Raw genomic sequence first — 21,494 nt, forward strand, 5'->3', positions numbered from 1 at the left:
ACAGGGCTACTTATACTCTCAGGCATGTTTGTACATCTTTGTCTCTGACAGGAATCACAAAAGCTCTGCAGGAAATCTTGTATTGAATAATCTTTTTTCTGCAACATTTTGATAACTTAGTGTCACATCTCCATATGGAATCCCCATGTGAGATGGAAAGAGTTCTGTCATGCACGCACACCACTAGATTGGAAGTGCATACCTCATGAGCCTGTATTGACATATATGCTTATAAATACAAGAAACAACTATGAAAAATGAGCATTTAAAAAGACCTCATCCTGATTGCAGAAAGAAGCAGAATCTGCTCCCTCGGTATGTTTACTTTTCATGATGTAGGATGATTGTAAGGCCACAACTATCCTTCATCACCTACTGTATTAGTATCATTATTTAAATGTATTTTTCAGTGTCATTTACAATCATATCTTCCCTCGTGGTCTCTGTGTACAAAATGTCCCTCCGAAAGGACTTTAGATGTGTCAGAGTTTTATTTCTTTAATGGGACGGCATTGATGTGATGCCGTTTATGTTCAAAGTCACCACTGTAAGAGTATTTCACCTTATATCTGTCATCTGACAGTAAAGCCAGATACATGACTTAGATGTCCAATATGTGTGTCCATATTTATAGTGAGAGAAAAAAAGACAATTTTTGAAATGCTTCCTGAGGTCTTTTGCTGCATCCTCCCTGAGTTGTAGGTGAACTTCTATTCATGAATGGTGACAATGAGGGAAGCAGGGTACTGTATATTACTCCAAACCTCACGCCAGCCTTGCACAGCGGTTCCCTTAGGTCATTATGTGCACGTTTCCAGGATTCCTCAGCAAGATAGTCATGGTACACTGAGAAATGCTGTCCCACATTCAATCAATTTCTTTGCTGCAGCTCGGACAATATCTTGTTTTTTCTGCATATTGAGATGCAGGTATTACTGTGCTGAGGAGGCAGTCTGTTGCCGGGCAATGTTCAACACACACCAGGTCACACTAAGCGTGTCTGACTGATCAAATAGAAGTCCCAATTTTTACTTTGAATTATTTCTGTAGTTGCAGTACAGGAACACATTGGCTATGTCCAATGATGATTTTCAATCAGTAGAGAAAAGTGAATGAAAATAATTATGTAAAACAATGAATAACATAAAAAATGTGAATTGACAGAAAGACTTTGGCGCTTGGACTCTTTGGGGTGATTGATGTGTTTGGAGAATGATAATTCTTGGCGTTGACAGAATAAATCCCCCCATGGAGTCCAGACACTGGCGGTGGTGAAGCTGATGTCTTGATGAAACTGGATGGGTGAAGAACTGATGGAGGATGATCCTGTGAAGACGGACGGTGATGGGGAGGTGGAGGAACACACAAAACATTAGCATGAAGGTACTAAGGCAGAGAAAGAATCATATTTAAAAAGGGAGCAGAATGAAGATAGGTTGAAAATGAGGGAGGAACAACACGCTGCTAACGGGACGGCTGATTATCGACAGCCCAAGAAAATGACAGCTTGAGAATGACAGCGGAAATGCGAGCGAGCATGCAAAAATGGATGAATGAGAATGACCTGACCGTGAAGGTGATTATAGTCTCTCCGACTGAACTTATGCTATAGAGCTTTATATGTCTCTGGGAATCTAAAAATCCTCCCCTCCAGATCTGTCTGCAAAATAGACGTCATTTTTTGGTTCGTTTCATCCCCAGGTGGAGCCCACGCTTTTTTCTGGTAAGTCCCTCTCATACTCTTACTCTTATACTGTATGTAGTAAATTACACAGAGGCTTCACTCTGGAGATTCAACCGTATGAAGCTGTAAAAGCTGTTTACTTGTGATTAACTCACATGTCTTAAGGTTGATTAAATAACATTATAACTTCTCATGCTGTATTCCAGCCTACATATTCCCTCTTTTATGTTAAATCCATTTGATGTAGTTTAATGTATTTGCAGCACGTTACTGCTTATGAAAATCCTTCCAGCTTGTTTTCCAGCAAAAAGTTGACTGGATATTTCTCCCAAACACATACACTGAACAAATGGGCAAAGACGGTTCTTTATCAAGTTCACTGTCTTTATTTTGTGTCTATAAAATCCTTGTCTTCAAATCCTGCATTAATAATGCACTCCAAATGACAAGAGCTACAAAAATAAAATAAAAGGTTGCTAATGTGACGTGAAATGTGTTTTATGCTGTCACCACTGTTCTTGGATTGCATCTCACACTGTTGTGATAACAAGAACAACAATGATCTCTGGGAAATATAATTAAATATGATTACAGCTCCATTTTCTGATAAGGAACACTTAATAAGTAGCAGTAACTCACATCTTTATTATTGTTAATACCTAATAATAAACTAACCTTTAATAAGGAATCAACTGGTCTTCATCCTCCTTTAACTCCAGTAAACATTTAATGTAATTATTATATGAATTGGTTTTTTGTACTTTTTTCATCCATGGGCCTTTGTTTAACCGGTTACAATTACATTACAGTGTTTTAAGGATCTATGAACACAGTTGTTTTACGAAAAAAGGTCTAACAGGGCAACAAACTTTGCAGATGTTAATACTGATAATACTGAATCATTTTAGTCTTCATTATTTGCATCAAGATGATTATAAGGACAAACAATACCCATCCAACAGAAGTTGTTGTCGCTGAAGGCCTCAGTTAAGTTATATGACTTTTTTAACCATTAAGTAAGCAACATTTGTTAAATGTACCTTATCAGAAAGTGGGACCACAATTGTGTATGCAATGGAATTCATTAAATAGACAAATACATGGAAAAAGAAGTGATCTAAAAGCATAGAAAAAATTACGATGAAGATTGTGACCCAGTGTATTTCATTTTTGGAGCAAAGTGCTTCGTTAGAAAAGTGTGTATGGAGGCTGCTGCATTTCAGCAGGGTTACTGTGAGCCTAAAACCTTACACCATCAGCAGTTTAAAGGGGGTGGGGGTTACATACTTTGAGGAATTGTATGAGGAACTTGTCAATATTCAGGATATTACCTTCATAGCCCGTATTTGGAAAAACGGCCCAGAGTACCAGCATATTCTATAAACTCAACCTTGCCACCAGATGAATCTTTCCTTTAGCTTTACATATAGAAAATGTTATGGAAAAGAGTGCCATTCCTGTAGATACACTTTTATGTTCATTGGTTAATGATAAAGACAGCATACACAAAAAACAGACAGAAAAATTATAACAGAGTGACGAAAAAAATATACTTAAGACTTGTACTTCATTTTAACAAACGTTGAAAAATCCGCTCATTCCTAATGCCAAGTCTCTAACTGAGACAGATGGATGATTGAACAATACATTTGACAAAAATTGGGGGCGCTGTCCACTAGCTTATTGTAGGTGACGTCAGTTGACGCAGTGTGGTGACTGGAATATTCAGCTCAGGTTTGCAGTTTTGAGCAATGGACAGTCCAAACAGATGTAGGACTGTTAGGTCAGGAGAGCGGGGTTAGACTGCCGCGTGAAATGAGTTGGTCAAGTTAGTAAGACCAAGGTCAGGATGAAGTGGCATCAATAAGTTAAACAGGACTTCCCTGTGCCCAGCAACATTTTCCAACTCCTGTTGAGGGATTCTGAGGCATTCCCAGGCGAGATGAGAGATAACGTCCCTCCAGCTATGGGACTACCCCCAGTTAGGTGTGCCTGGAAAACCTCCGAAGGAAAGCTACAGGGAGGATCCTAATCACATACACCAACCATCTTAACTGGCTCCTTTCAATGCAAGAGAGTAGCAGCTTTTCTTCAAGCTCCTCATCTTATTTCTAAGGCCCCCCTTCAGACGAAACTCATGCTCAGTCATATTCCAGCCAAACATAGTTCAGTATTCAGTGAAGTAATTCGAATTATTTACCCAAATCCTTGTCTCTTTCTAAACCCACAAGGAGTTAACCACAAAAATACATTTTGTGGGGACCTTTTTGGTAGGTCTCGGATGTTTTCTCGCTGCTCCCGTCCACAGCATTACATACCTCAGCTATCGAACAGGTTACTGGTGGATTCCACAGGATCCGTGTGCATAGCAACAGCTGGGTCAGTTTCTGAAGCGTAGGCGCAGCGAGCACAGCCGTGAGCAGCTGGACTTGAAAGTGACCATGTCCAACTTGCATTTTTACATGAAGCGTTTGTGTTCTGAGATAAAAAAGTGCTGTAAATCTGTCCTGTCTCTAAGACAACAGTGTGTTGACAACGACAGATGTATGACTGACAGTGCTCCATTACTTTTTACTGCACGTTTTATATTTGAGATAGTTTTTTTTTACCCGAGCAGACACAGAGGATGTAGGTAAAGAGATACTAAAATACAGGGAACATCATACATTTTTAAGAGCGCCATCACTTGTTAAAACGCAGCGCGCTGCTTTTCATTCAGGCGGCTGCTTTTTGCTGGAAATGCTCTCCACCCATTGAAAAGGACTGAAAAAAAAGACGCTGGCGCTGAGAAAAAAAAAACACTTGGTGGACACAGGGCCTTACCTGTTTCTCCAAACTGAGAAAGCTCTGACCTCCATCATGTGAAGGTATTTTATCTACTATTAAAAAGTTCCTCATATAATCTTGCTTATAAATGAACGACCACTTTATTATCAGTAGCTTTCAGCTTTAAGACGTGGATCTCACATTCATCTCTTTTTAGTCCTTTAGTTCCAGATGAATTATTTCCTTCAAAGTTATGCCCCGTCATTAAAAACACAAAGATTTTTGTTTGTCTTGAGACCTAACCATCTAACTAGTGCATGCCACTTTAGTTTTAGATACACAGTCTGTTCTGAATCATTCACAGTCATGGGAACATCACTAAAACCATTCCTTAAAAAGTTATTTAACAATATTATGGCCCAAGCTCTCTGCACACCAATACAATCATATATCTTTGTATCGGGGAAAAATCCAAGTAAGTGGTGCTTTGTGACTGTCACAACTGTCCTGAGATACAAGAATCAAATCAATAAAAGGATAAAAACACGTCTAATATTTAACAGCATGGCTCCACTGACAACCATTTCAGAGTCTTTGGTCACATTCAGATGTGTGAATCTCTGTGAAGAGACGGTCGGTGCTGACGATTACGCTGCTGAGAGGTTTGACCTGATGGAGTCTTCTCGTAACTGACGGTGCTTCCCGGTGTCTTCTTCAGTGTGTGTGCGGCGCTCAATAGTTATCCTGTAGTTTTTTCTGCAGAAGAATGGACAACATAAATGGATTAATCATGGACAGGAGGCTAGCATCGGTGAGGGTGCGGGTGGGTGTGTGCCGGTAGAGGACGAGGGGGGAGCCAGGAAGGACTGGCACCTCTCCAGCTACCAGGCCAATTTCTGGACTTGGTCTGTGCCGGGACTTGAACTCAGATACAGACACAACATGATTGTGATTAATTAATCTTAAACTGATTATTCATTACTGAAAGAAAAATAGTAAGTATATAAGCCAAAAAGCAGATTTGCATTAAAACATGTTAAACTAGAACTTAAGCCGCCAGCTGACAGAGCTTGACATATTAGTTTCCATTATAAGATAAATATCTCCCATTTTTACCTGAAAAAGTAGAATCCTATAAGCATTGCAGTTCCCAGAACGGCTCCCACTATGACTCCAGTCAGAGCTGATACTCCCAGTCCACCTGTGTTCAAGAGCAGTTATTGGTAAAAATATGTACTTCATCACAAAATTAAGATTATTAAAATCATCCAAATCAAATTTCAGAGTCAGCTGTTTGGAGTACTGTTCACGTACATGATTTGTCAGGTATCTCCAGGTGCTCTTTATATTTTCCTTTCAGAGTGAAATGGTCAGCGTTGAAGGTAGGAAGCAGCTGAAAAGTTCCATTTACTCCAAAGTAGTTGGCCACCACCTAAAAGTTAGCATACATTATCAGCATTTTAAACTTTCACAAGGACGTCGTTTATTCTCGTCCTTTAGCTTGTTAAGTTAGCGCCTTAGCGATGCCGCATAACATTGTTTAAAACATTCTTCTTACCTCATAGGTTCCTGCTTCAACATTGGTCATGGCCATCAAAGAGAAATCTCCATTCCTGTCACCGTTAGAATCCATGGATACCTGGCCAGCGATCCCTACACACCATAATGAAAACAAAGGAAAAATCATAAAGCTAATCTATTATTTAATTTGAGACAATAATTGTACAATGAGCCATAACACTGTGACCACCTTCTTGGTAGTGTAATATTGTTTCTGATTCAGGGCCAAAAGATCCCTGAGCTGAAGAGACATGGACTCCAAAAGAATGGTGAAGTCGATCAGACTTGATTTCCAGCACATATACAACAGATGCTTGGTTAGACTGGGATCTGGGAAATTCATACGGGCAAGTCAACACCTTGACCTGGTGGCCGTGTATCTCCAGGCCACCTTCTTCCAATGCTCAATTGTTAAGTTGTGATGAGCTTCCAGCGGTGTACAGGTTTCATCATGGACATCCTGATTGGTCTGCGACTATGCAGTCCCAGACACAACCAAATGCTTCTAACGTCATTTCTATCAGGGGGCTGGATGCTCTGTGGGCCTTGACCTTAAGAAGTCTGATGTCAAACGAAGGATGTCCAAATCCTCAATACTTTGATACTTTTTAGTACCACATATTTTTATACAATACAATCTAGATTATTTTAATGAAGAATAATTTCAAAAAAAGTAGAAACTTCTTGATTTCCATAAGACGGGTGCTGATAGAGAAAAATGAAACCATCAAAAATGACTCATGCACGCTGTGTTCATTTTGATAATTGAAAACAACAACAATAAGGTTCCCAATCTGGGGACTAAAATATTTGTTGCTATGGTACGGACACAGGTTTTGCTATCATTTCCAATAGTTTGTCAGTTTGAAATTCTGGTTTCATGACAAACTTATGTTATGGTTGTGACAAGCTGGTAAACCCAAAACTGGATGGATTACTGAATATACATCATCTGACCTGGAGATAACTCTTGATCCCAGAGTAAGCTAAAACATGCCTTTGTTTTAAATTTACAGAAAGTCTATTCTTTTAAACTTTTCTTTATATCATTTTTGGGACATTTGAAAAATCACGAGTTATATTTCAGCTCATAGTTTAGGTCACGAAGGTTTTACCTTCAAAAGTTCTGTTCCACATGTGAGCGGTGATCTCTGTTCCATTCTTCTTACTCAATCCATTTTTCATGGCTTCATGCAGAGCAATGGCGTATAAGAACATGGCATCATGGAACCCCTCAACAAACATGTTGACCTAAAGTAAAACAAAGAAATAAGTTGAAGTATTGGACCACAGCTACAACATTATGAATGGAATTACACAGAATCAAACATGATTGAAGCCCGATTGACACCCCGCCCACTGGCCTGCGCTCACACTGCTCCAGGACTAATCGGGCCTGAGCACAGTTAGCTCTCAACATGAATAAACAACACATGCATGGCTTTACATGATCATGACTTGTGCTTAGTTCCCAAGACAGGAGAAAAATAGTGCAACTTTACTTTGTGGCTTTTTTTGAGACAGATACAACCATAATACCCCGGGATTTCCGGATAATGGGAGGTTGTCTTTAACTAGTTAATTTAACTATTGGATCTAATGGGGATTTCTCTGCTATTGCAGCAAGCCTCAAGTTGACTCATCTGCAATTTGTTGAAGTTTTGCAAAGACTTCATCTTTCAACACTCGAGTTTGCATCTTGGTATTAATTAGGAAGTTCACCAGAAGTTTCAGTAAATCTTTAACTACACTTACACTAAAGGCAAATGTACACAGCATCAGGAACAGTGTATTAAGAGGGTGTTGTACACCTTTCTTCATCAGCAATCAGGTTCTGTTTATGATCAGATATGATATGATATACCGTAAATTCCGGACTATTGAGCGCACCTGGATATAAGCCGCACCAGCTAAAAATAGGTAAAAAAATGTATTTGTACATATATAAGCCGCACTTGATTATAAGCCGCAGGTGTCCACGCTATAACAAGAGCTATTTACACAGAAAGACGTGACACAAAGACATTTTTTTAACTTTTAATGAAATACGTACTACTGGTAACATCCGCAAATATGAAGCCTACTGTAAATCCTTTATCAAACAGTGTCTGTAACGCGGCTGATGAAAAAGATGACCGTAATACATTTCACAGGAAAAAGTCCATCCATTCACTGCCTCAGAATGACTTCATTACTCACTTCCTCAGTCTCTGTTGTCGCTGTCAGTGTCATCTTAACGTGCAGCAGCTCTGTTAGCTTCTTTGACAGCCAGGTCGATCGCCTTTAACTTGAAAGCTGCATCATATGTATTTCTCCGTGTGTTTTCCATGATGAGGGTGCGTGCATGAAGCGCAAAATGACTGATATTAAGATCCGATGTGACGAAGTCAAATGTTTTTGCAGCACAAGCTCATTGTCCCGCAAGAAAAATCCATAAATAAGCCGCATCGTTTTAAAAGCCGCAGTGTTCAAAACCGCGACAAAAAGTAGCGGCTTATAGTCCGAAATTTACGGTAGTTTGTTTGTCACTATCTATTTATGAAGATACTCTCAGATTTTATGTTCTTGTAATTTTAACAACCAAACACTGGTCTACATGGATATTTTGAAATGGAGATTTAGGATGGACAGAAAGTCCAATATCTACAATCTAATTGAATCAAATTACTACATAGGTCAATGCATGAACCAACAAGTGTTTTCACACTTGCACAAAACTCCTGAAAACTTGCTGATATGTTCAGAGTGAGCTGCATGTGTAAACAAACCACACCAACTTTTCATCATGACTTTACCCAGGCTGGAAGCCAGGCACCAAGTTAAATTCCTGCATGAAGTTGGGTGAGCTCATGTAAGAAATTTTGAGTGGGTGGGGCTGATGACGTTTATATTACATGACTTGTACAAGGGTCCTGCACATAATGAAGCTGCTTCATATTCTTCTTTACTCACCAGGTGTGTTCTTTTGACCTGAATATGTCTAATCAAACAAAATACATAAACCTCCTGAGACCCCCCTGTCCTGTCCGACAGTAAAAGCTTCCCTATCTGACACAGTTCAGGAAGATTTTAGAAGCAGACTGTCCTGATTTTTTGGTTTGAGATTTTCAGGAGAGCATTTGTGAAATGGCTTTTGTCTTTGACGATTAAATGCCTGAAATAAGAAGAAGCTTGTCCCTTCATGTTGAAATCTCAGACAGTATACGTACACTTCCACAGTCATTGCAGTCCAGAAATCCAGCTTTTTTGAAGGCCTTTTCCATTTCCAAGGAGAAGCTTTCAAACTCAGGCTTGACGGTCCTGAGCAGCGTCACAGTGTTCAGGGAGACGTAGGCTTGTTTTGCATCACTGTCATATTTATCTCCTCTCTTCCATGAGCCGTTTCCTACAGTATAGGGAAAAAAACAAAGTACAATGATTCATTATACTGTATATGCTGCTTCTACAGTGAGAATTGACAGCTAGACTTGTGCAAATTACAAAGCAGTCCTTTTAGAAAAATCAAAAGGTTTAAATGAACAGGGAGCAGTTGCTTTGAGGAAACAATCCTCATTTAGCTGACAAAGTTTACCTCAATGACATTCACCTACATTTTAGAGTATGCACAGCATAAATCACAATCTGTACCATATTTATTTCTGTTTATCTAATAGTGTAGACTTGATGGAAGAAGCCTAAAGTGTTGGCCCTTAGCATCTCAGACTCCAAAGCCACCTCGTATTTTGATTCTGTTCTCACTAACTCATCAAATACAGCAGCTTGTCAACAGCCCAGTGCTTAAAAACATAACCCTGTGTGTTTCCATGAGATGTCATTTTTAAATAGTTGTTTTGCTTCTTTTTGATGCACTGGTAGAGTTAGGTGACTTACTATTCAAAGCAACACCAACAACAAAGGTGGGACTCTAATCCAGGATTTCCCTGTGAAATAAACAGGAGTAGCCTTCTTTTTAAAGGATAAATTCTATTTACAGCCCTACTCTTCCAGTACTTACACTATAAACACTACAGATCTTAAGTGTTTGGTTGTTGAAAGAGCTTTTTGAATTATTAACTTTCATATCTGATGTCTCAGATGTCAGAAGCTGCTACTATCCCACCCACTCAAGAACAGTGTCAATAACAACAGAACATGTGGCTCTGTTCAAAAATGAATGGACGATACACTGTACATAAACAAAGATCTCATCCATGCATTACATCAGGGGTGTCAAACTCCAGTCCTGGAGGGCCGGCTTCCTCAGACTGTTAGATGTCTCCCTGCTCGGACGCAGCTGAATCCAATGAGTGACTGTTATCAGGCTTCTGCAGCGCTTAATGACAACACATTGGTTTAAAGCAGGTGTGTTAGAGCAGGGAGACATCTAACAGTCTGAGGAAGCCGGCCCTCCAGGACTGGAGTTTGACACCTGTGCATTACATGAAAGCTAAACATATTTCTTAATAACTTCAGTCTGTAAAATATCACAGATTTGAATGTAATGTGATGTTGAAAGTACCGTAAGAAGTGGCATTGAAGAGTTCAACATTAAAGAACATGTGGTTTCCGTTGGTCAGCCTTCGTCTGTGCGCAGCGAGCATGATCTCTCGTATTTTTTCTGCAGGCATGCACATGATCACCACTGCAGGACAATCACACAGAGAAAAACTCAGTTAGAGAAAACAGTTTGGAGCAGGAGTAGAATGATGTATAAGTGCACAAACCAAAATGTTCATGCTCCCCACATGCACATGGCTTCTTATATGACCATTTCTTTTTTACACCAATAAAAAAAGGATAGAAAGACATGCCCACGCAGTCTACATTAAAGGTGGAATCTAAGTTATAAGTGAGACACATTGACAATATCTAATCGTGGATAATGGCTTAACTTCAGTAGTTAATTACGATTATTCACATTTATAATCTCGTGTTTGAAATACTATTATTTTACATTTCAAAATAAAGGTGAGGCTTTCACTTTGAAAAAGGTAAAGGGACCAAACAGCATAATACAATAAATCACAACAAAAAATGAATGCATATTTTTCAGACCTTAATAAACCTAATAAACTAATGCTGACAGTCTGTATTGTTTCTTATGTAATGTGATATATTCAGAGTGTTGTGATGATCTTATCTCGAAAGCTTACTGTAATAACGATTAAAACGCGATACATTGTTAAGAAGTAAGACAAAAAATTCACAATCATTATAAAAGCTGTGTTGTTCTTTTTTTCCATCGTCATTGCAAAGAGTTTCACCCGGAAATATGATGTATTATATGAAACAGTTCACATCACATCAAGAGCTGTTAGAACTTTTGGAGGAGGAACAGATTTGAACAGGTCGATGACTGATTGTTTTTTAATGTGCCTCCTCTATTCCTCTTCATCTGCCCCCTCACAGTGTCCCTACACTTACTGCAGCCAGCAGGGTGAGGTCACTAGTGCCTAATTCACTGTTTACAAGTCTCTTTTAATCAGCACATGTTTTTCTCTCCTTCACAGGTTATGTACATTATACTATATATACATTATACTTTTTTAATTTCAGGAATTCTCCCCTCATTTTCTTTTCTTTTTTAAATTTACCACTATATATAAGTTTTAAGTCTAATGCTATAACCTGTAATTATGTTTACTCTTAGTCACATAGGGGCTGCTAAATCTTGTTTGGGAGATTATTGTATACAGAGGGGCGGGTGGGGGGACAGCGGGTGTGTATTGTAACTAATGTCTTGTGTTCTGCCTGTCTGTATACTGCTACTGGATGCCTTGAATTTCCCTCGGGATCAATAAAGTATCTATCTATCTATCTATCTATCTATCTATCTATCTATCTATCTATCTATCTAATCAACACAGAGGGGAGCCTTTAGTAAGCTAGTGTTTCTAGTTTATCTAAATAGGTTGAATAAACAGGTTTCATGTTTATTCATGTCATGTTGATGTTTTTTGATTTATTAGTGTTTCAGTGGGAATTGTGTTACTTGGTTTCCATTGCCCCTGCAATGGTTTGCTCCAATTAGGGTCGGGCAAAGAGAGGTCTAAAACTAGACATAGGTTCTTTACGAACGCCCCTTCTAGTAGTACGTATAAATAATAATAATAATAAAAAAAATGTTCCCACCACTAATTGAAAGAATAAAGGAAGGAGACCGCACACTTGCTCCCTTTTTTTGGGCATTTATTATGAGCACATCCCGTAAGTGAGTGAGTGAGTGACGTTTCGAGTGCAGCTCTTCTTCAGACTCAAAAAGTCACCACTAATTGAGCCATATCAGTAAATACGACTACATTTGACAGTAGTATGCAGTAGGTAGTTTCAGAAACTGTCTCAGCCTTGGGCTGCTTTATATTTGTGTGGTTTGGTTTGATTGTTATCACTTCCCATCATAGGATGGACGAAGCTATCTGTTATTTTTCAGTCTGGTCTGGCACTTTGCACTGTGGGAAATGGTCGGTGAGCAGACTGGTATGATGACTGTAGATTTATGAATCAATCGGGGTATTTATGGCATACTGCAGATCTCACATTTGTTCACATGCCAAACAGAAATCAGCCGAACCCCCAGAATGATTAGAGTGCAGTAAATTGTTGCTTGTGGCAGCTCGCTGTGAGGCTGTTTTATTCATTTGATGTGGTTTATTTTCTTTTTATGGATTTACCCAGGACTCTTGTTTTTTGCTCTTTTGTGCAATTTTGGTTGTTAAATAAGCCACTTTAATTTTTCAAGATTTCAGCCTTCTGATCAATCCTTTGAACAACATCTTTTTACTCACCACCAGAGCCGAACAGCCACACTTAAATCCCAGTTTTAAGGAGAAGAATTACAACCAGAGCTACAGTCTTCAATATGCCTGTGGATCATTAATAATCATAACCAACAAGCTTGATGTGCACATGTGATTCTGTGGTTGGTTGAAGTGGTTAATTTTCCACAGTCTGTAGTATGTAATCCTGGCTTTCCAGAGCACATCACAGTGATCAGAGCCTGCAGATGGAGCAGATGATGTTCTGCAGCTCTGCATTCAGATCGCTGTCAGAAAATATTACTCTCTCAAGGAAATTGGTTAGGCTTGCAACAAGCTATTAAATTTATTATTCTTGTTTATCAGCTGATTCAAAGATTTACCATTCTAATAAATTAAAATGGATGAAAAAATCATCTCAATTTGGGTTGTAACAATAGAGAACTTTAAACTTCGATGTGATTCTAGTAAAAATCAAACGTTATAAATACCAACAACAACAGAAGTAATAGGTAACCAGTATTGGATGATTTCTTGTTTTTAATTGTCAAAAGGCAAACACCTACACACTGTCTAAATTAAATAGAGACATTTCTCTCCTACACACCTATTTTTAAAAATACATTACTAAAAACATTTTTTTCAGAACTTTTTAATCTTGAATCCGTAATTAAAATTAAAATTGAATTGATCCTGTTGATCAATAAAATAACAGGGATCATATCGTTTTAAAAGACCTGGATACAAAAAGTATCAAACATTTTGATCCCTTAATGCTGATATTGAAGAGCTTCATCAAACCCAAAGTCTTCACTGTTCTAAGTGACAAAACAGCAGCTCATCATCACATTTAAAATGCTGAAACCTCCAAATCGTTGACTTTTTAACCACGAAAAGGTTAGAAACTAAGTAATTGGTGATTGATTTTCTTTGACTTAATAAAGTGACAGCTCAATACACAATCACATCATCGTATCAGCAGATGTAATATGTACAGTAGATTCAACGTTGAAAGGAAATGGAGCACAAAAATCAAGTTGTGTAACACCTCTAGATTGGCAATAGCGCATTGAATCTTCCACCTAACACCTGGCACAGGCGGGGAAAGTACCTGCCACAGTGTCTGCACAGGAGGCATTTTAGTGTGTTTTTCAGTCATCTTGGTCCTGTGCATCTGATGGAACAGAAACCTTTGGTATACCAACTGTATAATGGCACTAATTTCACTCCAAAACCAGATGAAAAACTTGTGATAAATAACTGCTTCAGATGCTGCACGGTTTGGTGAAGTGACTCATTTTAGACCACAAAAATGAGTCACTTTCCAGTTGACTCACTGAAACTGATCTAAATATCAGTAGTTGTCAAATGTTTAATAAGGTATTCCCTTTAAAACAACAAAAACAAATGTAGCCCATTGTCCCCTGACCAGTCAAACAAATTTATTTAGAAGTGCACCAGCTGCAGCAGCAGCAGCATCAGTCTGATTTACAAAACAACAACCTTGTAACACTTGAGGTGCTCTGGTTTCATGCAATTGTTGGCTAATTGGATTGGAGCGCTTGACGTGAGCAAAACGAAAGTGGAAAGGCATTACCAGCGCCAAACAAGTCCAGGAGGCAGCAAGAGATCAACAGGCTAATCAAGGAGAGGAGAAAGATGAAAAAGCAAAGGAAAAAAGCCTCAGCTGCACACTTAATACCTCAAGCAGACATCAGGAGCTGGCTTGCTGCCTTGCCCCGAACAGAACACTTAAGAAACTTTAGGAATTAAGAAAACACAGGACAATGGTTCTATAAAGACTCTTCAGAGGTTAAATTAGGACAAAACCTTAAGCTCACAAATACCACCCTACTTCTCCCCAACAAGTAATGATCTCCCCTAAAGGGAGCATTTAGAGGGGTAATTCCCCCAAATTATAAAAAACCCATTTCAGGCCCTGCAACTGTGCTTCATGCACGGCTGACTTTACAACAACATGGCAGCCGGCAGCCTGCACTATCACCCTCTTGGCCTTCAAATAAAAATGCAAGTCATCTCACAGGCTTCAAGATGGGAAGCGGGAAGAGGAAAAACTTAGACTGGACTTTCCCCAGTCAATGCAGCCATGAAGGACATGACAAGGCTGACACAACTGCAACCTGTATACAGTCAAGATTCAGATTCTTCAACAACTTCATCTATCTCAGAAGGGCAATTCAGTTTCACAGCCTCCCGAGCGATTGAAAGACACAAAGACAACATAAGAACAGTAACACCAGTTCACCAGATGAACAGGTCAACCAATAAGAAACCAGCGCAAGCGATCTAGAATTTCATTAATTCGACGCAGCGACTGTATCTAAAAGATGAATGCATAAAATGAACCTCACAGGTTACATCACTACACAGTAACCGTCAGTCAAGTCAGTTCAATTGGAATTGTTCAGCATTCAACAGCCGAAGGGAGCTGAAGGGATAAAAGAGTTGGAGTATCTGTTGGTTCTCCTCCGAGGGGCAAGATAGTGCCGTCCAGAGGGCATTAAAGAAAAGACAGATGAGAGAACATGTCCCGGTTCATTTGTGATCCCTTTTGCTTTCAGGACCACACGCTCTTTCCAAAGGGAGCTCAAGACATCGAGCGGGACTCCTATAATCTTTGAGCAGACTTTCACAATGTGGTTTCGACTGTTCGTGTCTGTCACAGACAGCCCACTGAACCAACAGATAAAAGAAAACGTTAAAAGACTTTGAAGAAAAGAATGATGAAAGCTACATAAAATGATTTGTGAAACCAGCCCAGTCTCACAGTTTTTGACATGACATTGCAATGTCGTGCAGTGCATACGCCAAATTGCAATTTTGCGTGCATACGATACGCCAATCCCTCACTTTCATCAGGAGGAGTCAAGGGGTTACCCATAGACAACTATTCTAACCTCTCCCAATCCCTTTTCCTAACCTTAACCAGTCGGTATGTGTTGCATGGCGTATCATAAGCACGCAAAATTGCAATTTGGCTTATGCATTGCACAACATTACAATGTTGTGTTATTTGTATGCAAACTGTGCGACTGGGTTGTGAGAAACATTAAAAGAGTTCAGCCTCCTCATGAAATACATTCTCTGTTGACCCCTTTTCATGAGCATGTTGACTGCAGAAGGAAGAACAATAACCACAGCAATTCAAATTTGACTCACCTCCAGCTCACTCTGTAACATGTACAGACCATTTTCATACCCTCCAGACTTATTCCTGTTTTCTTCAATCATTTTTAATTAAAGTTCCAAAAACAATCACCAATTCTTCCTGCCGCTCGTCCGCTATGTTTTCACTCTAAAGTCGCCCTTTGAGAGATTTTGTGAGATTTCCAGTTTTTAGATTCAGGACTTGGTGAATCAGTCTGTTAGTCCCTCCAGGATTTCACAGACTTTTTGGGGGACTGTTGCGGCCTAAAATGCCTGAATTCGCGGCAGCTTTTCCAAAAAAATTGCAATAAATGTTGCAATGTTTTTAGCTGTTTTTTTTGCAATTAAATTGCGGCAGGAAGCAAAAATTTCAAAATAGTTGACTTACTTTGTGAAGCATATTCCTCTGCCTCACTAAGTGATGTCTCCCTCTCACATACGCACACACACACACACTGTCATTTTTGCGTGGCCGCATCGAGCTCTTTCATCTTTTCCACATTTGCTCTTTTCAAAATGTCTGATATTCCCTCTATTTTATATCTTCCTTCAGATCGTATCTTGTACCCAGATCGTTTATGCTCCATGTCGGCTGGGTTAAAAAAATTATCAAAAATATTAAACATGCAGTAAAAAGATCAGTGTCAGCTACACGGCGGCACTTTTTCAACAAACTGTAGTCATGGAGACAGGATGTACCTGCAGCGCTTTTCTTTTCAGCGCACAAACGCTTTATGCACACTCTCCTGAGTGCATATAAACTGGGAAGTGAGTTTGGTCAGTGGTCACTAAACTTTGGTGACGTATAGCTCGCTGTTTTCTCTGATTGGTGAAAGTCGTGGGGAAAACAATAAAAGTTGCGGTGATTGGACAAAATTGCCGCTCAGAAATCGCGGGGATTGGTTGAATTTGCGTGAATTGTTGCGAAATCAACATCGTGACTTCCTGGAGGGACTGGTTAGTGTTTGCTGTTTTGTTCATTGCTCTCCACAAACTATAGGACCAAAATCATTATTTGTACTCATGTTTGTAGCAATTACAATTTTAAAATCCTGGATCCGGTCAGGGTATTACCATAAGTCAAGAGGTTGTCAATAACTCCCTGCTTACTGAAACTGAAGCTCTACCCTGTTTGGATACATATGATCTTACATGTGAATAAATAGCTTGGTGTCCACTGATGTCTGAGCAACATGAGCCAAATGGGTCCTTAAAGTACATCTAATAAGTCCCAATGAGTAAAGCAAGGTGGGTTTATTTATTTAAAATATATACAGTGTAAATGATAATGTTTAACATTTCCAACTTGAAATAGTAGTTTAAAAGTAATGGAAAACTAACTTTCATGGTGTCTCTCCCCTGTCCCAGGTTCTCTGAGGTGTCCGTACAGCTTTACGGCACTAGTTCACACAGCAGTCTTCAGCTAAAAAGAAGAAAGTTAGCCCGTCACTTGTTGATACAATCGCTAATATGGAAGGGGACGTTGACGGATGAAGCTAAGAAAAAGTTGCACATGCAGTGCTCAAGTTGCCCTGAGGAGGGATGTTAGTGGACAGGTCCAGTGTGCAACAGAAGACTTGGACTGGTGAAGAGCTAATCAGCTTGATTCAAGGTCACAAAGCCAGAGTGAAGGTAAGTGGTGGTCCAGGATGTCTTCCAACAGAAGGACACAGAAAGAAGCACTAAGGCTATCTGTCTTGTTGAACAGGGGTGATGTATGCAATGACGAGTTGAATTGACCAATGAGGAATGGAAGCAAGCAAAATCAGCTTCACCACCCATGCCACAGCTAATGTGCTTCCTTCAAGCATCTCCACTTGCAAGAAGCCAACGAAGGCATCTCTCACACACATAATATTATAAAATCAGCCTCTCACAAAGCCACTCCACCTGGTGGCACAACCAGAAACTCGTGAGCCAAGCAGAATATCTTTAGATCAAGTGGGAGAGGAACATGTTAGAGCCACAAAGAATAACCAAAACCTAGAGAGACGATGTACAGAAACATCACTCCTATTGGTTTGAGGTGAATTATCTGGATAATCTACTGCAGCGTTCTCACATCAGCCCATCTGGACTTTCTGTGGAAAAAATAAACACTAGCGAGGTAGTAGGGGTCTGGCAGGAGAAACTCCGGGGGTGAAATCCGCGCAAAAAACGGACTGTTTGCATTACCATATATAGTCCCTCCGGGTAATCCCCAGAGTTTTTCAGGAGATTTCTGAATGTGTGAAAAGGGTTTATGATGCGGCTAAAAGAAACAACCAGTGGATATGTCTGAAGTTGAAGAGAGCCATGTTTTTGTCACAGAAAATAACTAAGTGCAACAGATGGACTGTTGTCCACAGATAAGGCAGGCAACTGCTTGAGGTCATGGTTTGTTACAATGGTAGGAAACATCTCGAAGAGCACTTAAACCTCCAAAAGTCACACTCGTTGCAAACTGCACATGCATTATTCCTCTGAAAACCCAAGTTTGACATTGAATGTCACTGTAGCATATACAAGAATTAAACCTCTGGGATTAAAAGACAAAGCGAGCAAGACAGTGGGGCGGATAATGAAAATTAAATAGTAAATTGAATGCTGGACTTGATCTTAAATAACGCTTTCCTCCTCTTCTGACTACTCAAAGCACTCAAAGTACTCAAAGCGCATTTAAACCGCATGTCACACCTACCTATTCACACACAGATGGTACTGGTTGCTATGTATGTTGACCATCATTTAGAGGAAGATCATTCAGAAGAATCTAATCCCATGCATACGCCCATGACACAACAATTCAGGGTTAAGCTTCTTGCCCAAGGACACATCTGACATGTTTCTCGCAGGAGCTGGGGATCGAACTCTTGACCTTCCGGTTGAGAGCAGTGACTCTACCAACTGAGCCACAGTGGGGTAGAGACAGTTACGTAGCAGCTTGTGCCGCCGGCATTATATTCAGGCGCCTGTTCACTGATGTTTTAACATTATAGCTTAGTTAGCAGAGCAGCCTAGTGCGTCCAGCTCTGACCAGTCGAGTGTATACCGCTGAGGGTCAGAGTCGAGTCATTAGCAGTCACCTTGTTAGCTTAGTTAGCAGGCTAAAGGAACATGAATAACTGGTAGTGACAGTATAAACACCTTATAACCAAATAACTGTGTCTTGGAAAGGTCATAAAAAATACATGTTCTCAGTGGGGATCTTTGGACATCCAAATGAAATGTTTACATCGTTACGATATTTGCACTTTTTTCTGTCAGATTATTTATTACATAATGATGATGAACATGGTTGGAGGGGCGCTTTGTAAACCTCTGCCTAAGGCCCCAAAAGACTCAAGTATCCCCACTAGGTTTATCCAGCCATGTGCTTCCATACAGGCTGAGTGAGCAGCAAAGCGACACACTGCCAGCTGTGTTACCACTGATGGAAATCCAGCAGACTGTGAGCGATTCTGCTTTTAATTTAAACCAAACATTCAATCATTGATAAAAATGTAGTGTGTTTGCCAACAAATATCATAAGTAAAAATGTCCTTCACTGGCTTGATATTAACTTTTCCTTCGGTATCCGAATGATTAAAAATAAATAGGGCTGCTACACAAACAAGGGTTGCGATTGAAATCACAGTAACCCCAGCATCCCTGTTAATAAGGAAGATTCAGAGTGTTGCTGGAACATTCCTCACAACTCTGTCACTTAAACACACCTCCTGAAATATCCCTTGAGTCAGTGGGACAAACTTCACCTCAGTCCTGCCAGCACTATAGCACCCTTTAATTACACTGGGCTCTACACACACTACTGGCCCTGTGTATGCTCTGCAAGCCATTCCATGGGGCAGCGCTTACAGCCAGCAATATTTCAAAACTTCTGGATTTTCCTTTTTGCGAGGGCACTGATGCTAGTTACAAATTAACTCAGGAATGGGGCAGCACATGGGGCACTTACTGAGTGCCCACAGTGTGTTTAAAAGTGCCCTGTGTTGGCTGTTAGCATGTAAACCAGAACATGTGCAAATCAGGGGACTTGACTTTGCAAATCTTTAAAGCAATTTCTCCAAAAACAGGTTTTTCTGTTGTTGGATCCATCTGTCAGAGAGGTGAACAAGGTAAAGAAAAGAGAGCAAAGGTCAGCACAAACGTTTAAGAAACATCTGTGGCTTTTAAAGATAATGTTAATCAACACACAGACAGAGAGACTGCTGGGTTAGCTGACTAATGACTTTCATGTTTTCTTGTCTGGGGTTACATATCCGTGTCTTTGCCCTCTCAGACTGAACCTGAACACACTTGTGGTCGTATAGTTGAAGCAGGTCACAGCCTTACATCTATGCTGCAGCCCAGGGGGAGTTCTCTGCAAACACAAAGACTTCATACAGACTCTGGATGGGAGTGCATGTCTCAGGAGGATTAGCATCAGAAACTGACCAATCACAGGAGAGGTGCTTCATTTTCCCTCTAAGAGGTTGTAACATGTTATAATATTGTGGTGTTAATGGTACAGAAATGTGCAGCATACTGATGAGGGTGAAATGAGTAGAGGAGAAGTGGGTACAAGGACAAATTATGTGCAGCGTCAGCTGGAATGTCCCTGGAATCTTTTATCTCAGCTGCTCATCCCGACGTGTCATTTCAAATACTTTAAATAAAAACGGCTTTGAATTGGAAAGAGGCTTGTGATAAGATTCTTAATATGATACCAGAGTGCCAAAGAATAATGTTAAAGAAAAATCCCAGACAAGGGTTCAATTACCAGACATAAAGGATGACCCCCTTCATGTATGATTTCATGCTTTCTGCTCCATAGACTTAGGGTTGATAGAGTGGAGCAGAAGATCACATCACTCTTTTACTAGGCCATATTTGAAATGGATACAACATCTTGGCCTGGTATGGTAACTTGACATAAAGTGCAAATCAAGAGTCCCAGTCTTTACCTTCCAGGAGGAGATTCAGGGTCCCCAATAATAGGCGTACCTGTTTACCGTAACTAAAAAACTCATTGGTAAACACTGCCATAATGTACGCATGCATTGAAACCATTGTGTGCACTAGCATAAGCACAAAATCACATTTTTTGTTACATGTTTCATTTGTTCCTTGTCTGGTGCAGACGCTGATATTTTAATCTCTGTGGAATTGTTCTTTCTGGTAAACTACAGCTGGAGAGAGTTCAAGAAATATTTCTCCAAGGGGACAATAAAATGATGTTTTATCTTTCAGCTCATATTATTTTTTCTGGGCATAAAGTCCAGACATTCCTTTCCTCAGTCATGTTTCAAGCTCCTCCTGTGGGATCCTGATGTGTTACAAGGCTAGAGGAGATATCAGATACATTGCTGTATCTTAATTCAGCCAGCAGTCCAGAACAAGCCTCCGTAGACACTCAGGTCGATCTGAAACGAGACAGAGGATTTCCTGTTTGCATCACCAATTGTCCCGGTCCCCTACCCTTTTGTTACTAAGCCATGTTCCTGTTGCCTAGCAACCTCAATAGCTGCACCATAACTAGCAAACATGATTAAATGTCAAGAAAAAGTTTTGTGATACTATATTATATTAAAGTCAATTCTAAGTTTCAAGACATCTTCATT

General features: G+C 39.9%; 1 protein-coding gene across 1 annotated transcript in view; it reads right to left on the minus strand.

Moving 5' to 3' along the window:
• Positions 1-2,053: 2,053 nt before the first annotated feature.
• Positions 2,054-21,494, minus strand: part of npr3 (natriuretic peptide receptor 3) — a 34,577-nt gene continuing 15,136 nt past the window's right edge. Inside the window, exons 2-8 of the mRNA XM_079346130.1 lie at positions 10,509-10,631; positions 9,220-9,395; positions 7,126-7,261; positions 6,009-6,103; positions 5,765-5,882; positions 5,567-5,651; positions 2,054-5,206 (exon numbers count right to left, since the gene is read on the minus strand). Coding sequence (XP_079202256.1) covers positions 5,098-5,206; positions 5,567-5,651; positions 5,765-5,882; positions 6,009-6,103; positions 7,126-7,261; positions 9,220-9,395; positions 10,509-10,631 — 842 coding nt within the window. The 3' untranslated portion in view covers positions 2,054-5,097. The remainder of the gene's footprint in view (positions 5,207-5,566; positions 5,652-5,764; positions 5,883-6,008; positions 6,104-7,125; positions 7,262-9,219; positions 9,396-10,508; positions 10,632-21,494) is intronic.

The sequence above is a fragment of the Symphodus melops genome, assembly GCF_947650265.1.
Source record: "Symphodus melops genome assembly, chromosome: 1".
Classification (NCBI taxonomy): domain Eukaryota; kingdom Metazoa; phylum Chordata; class Actinopteri; order Labriformes; family Labridae; genus Symphodus; species Symphodus melops.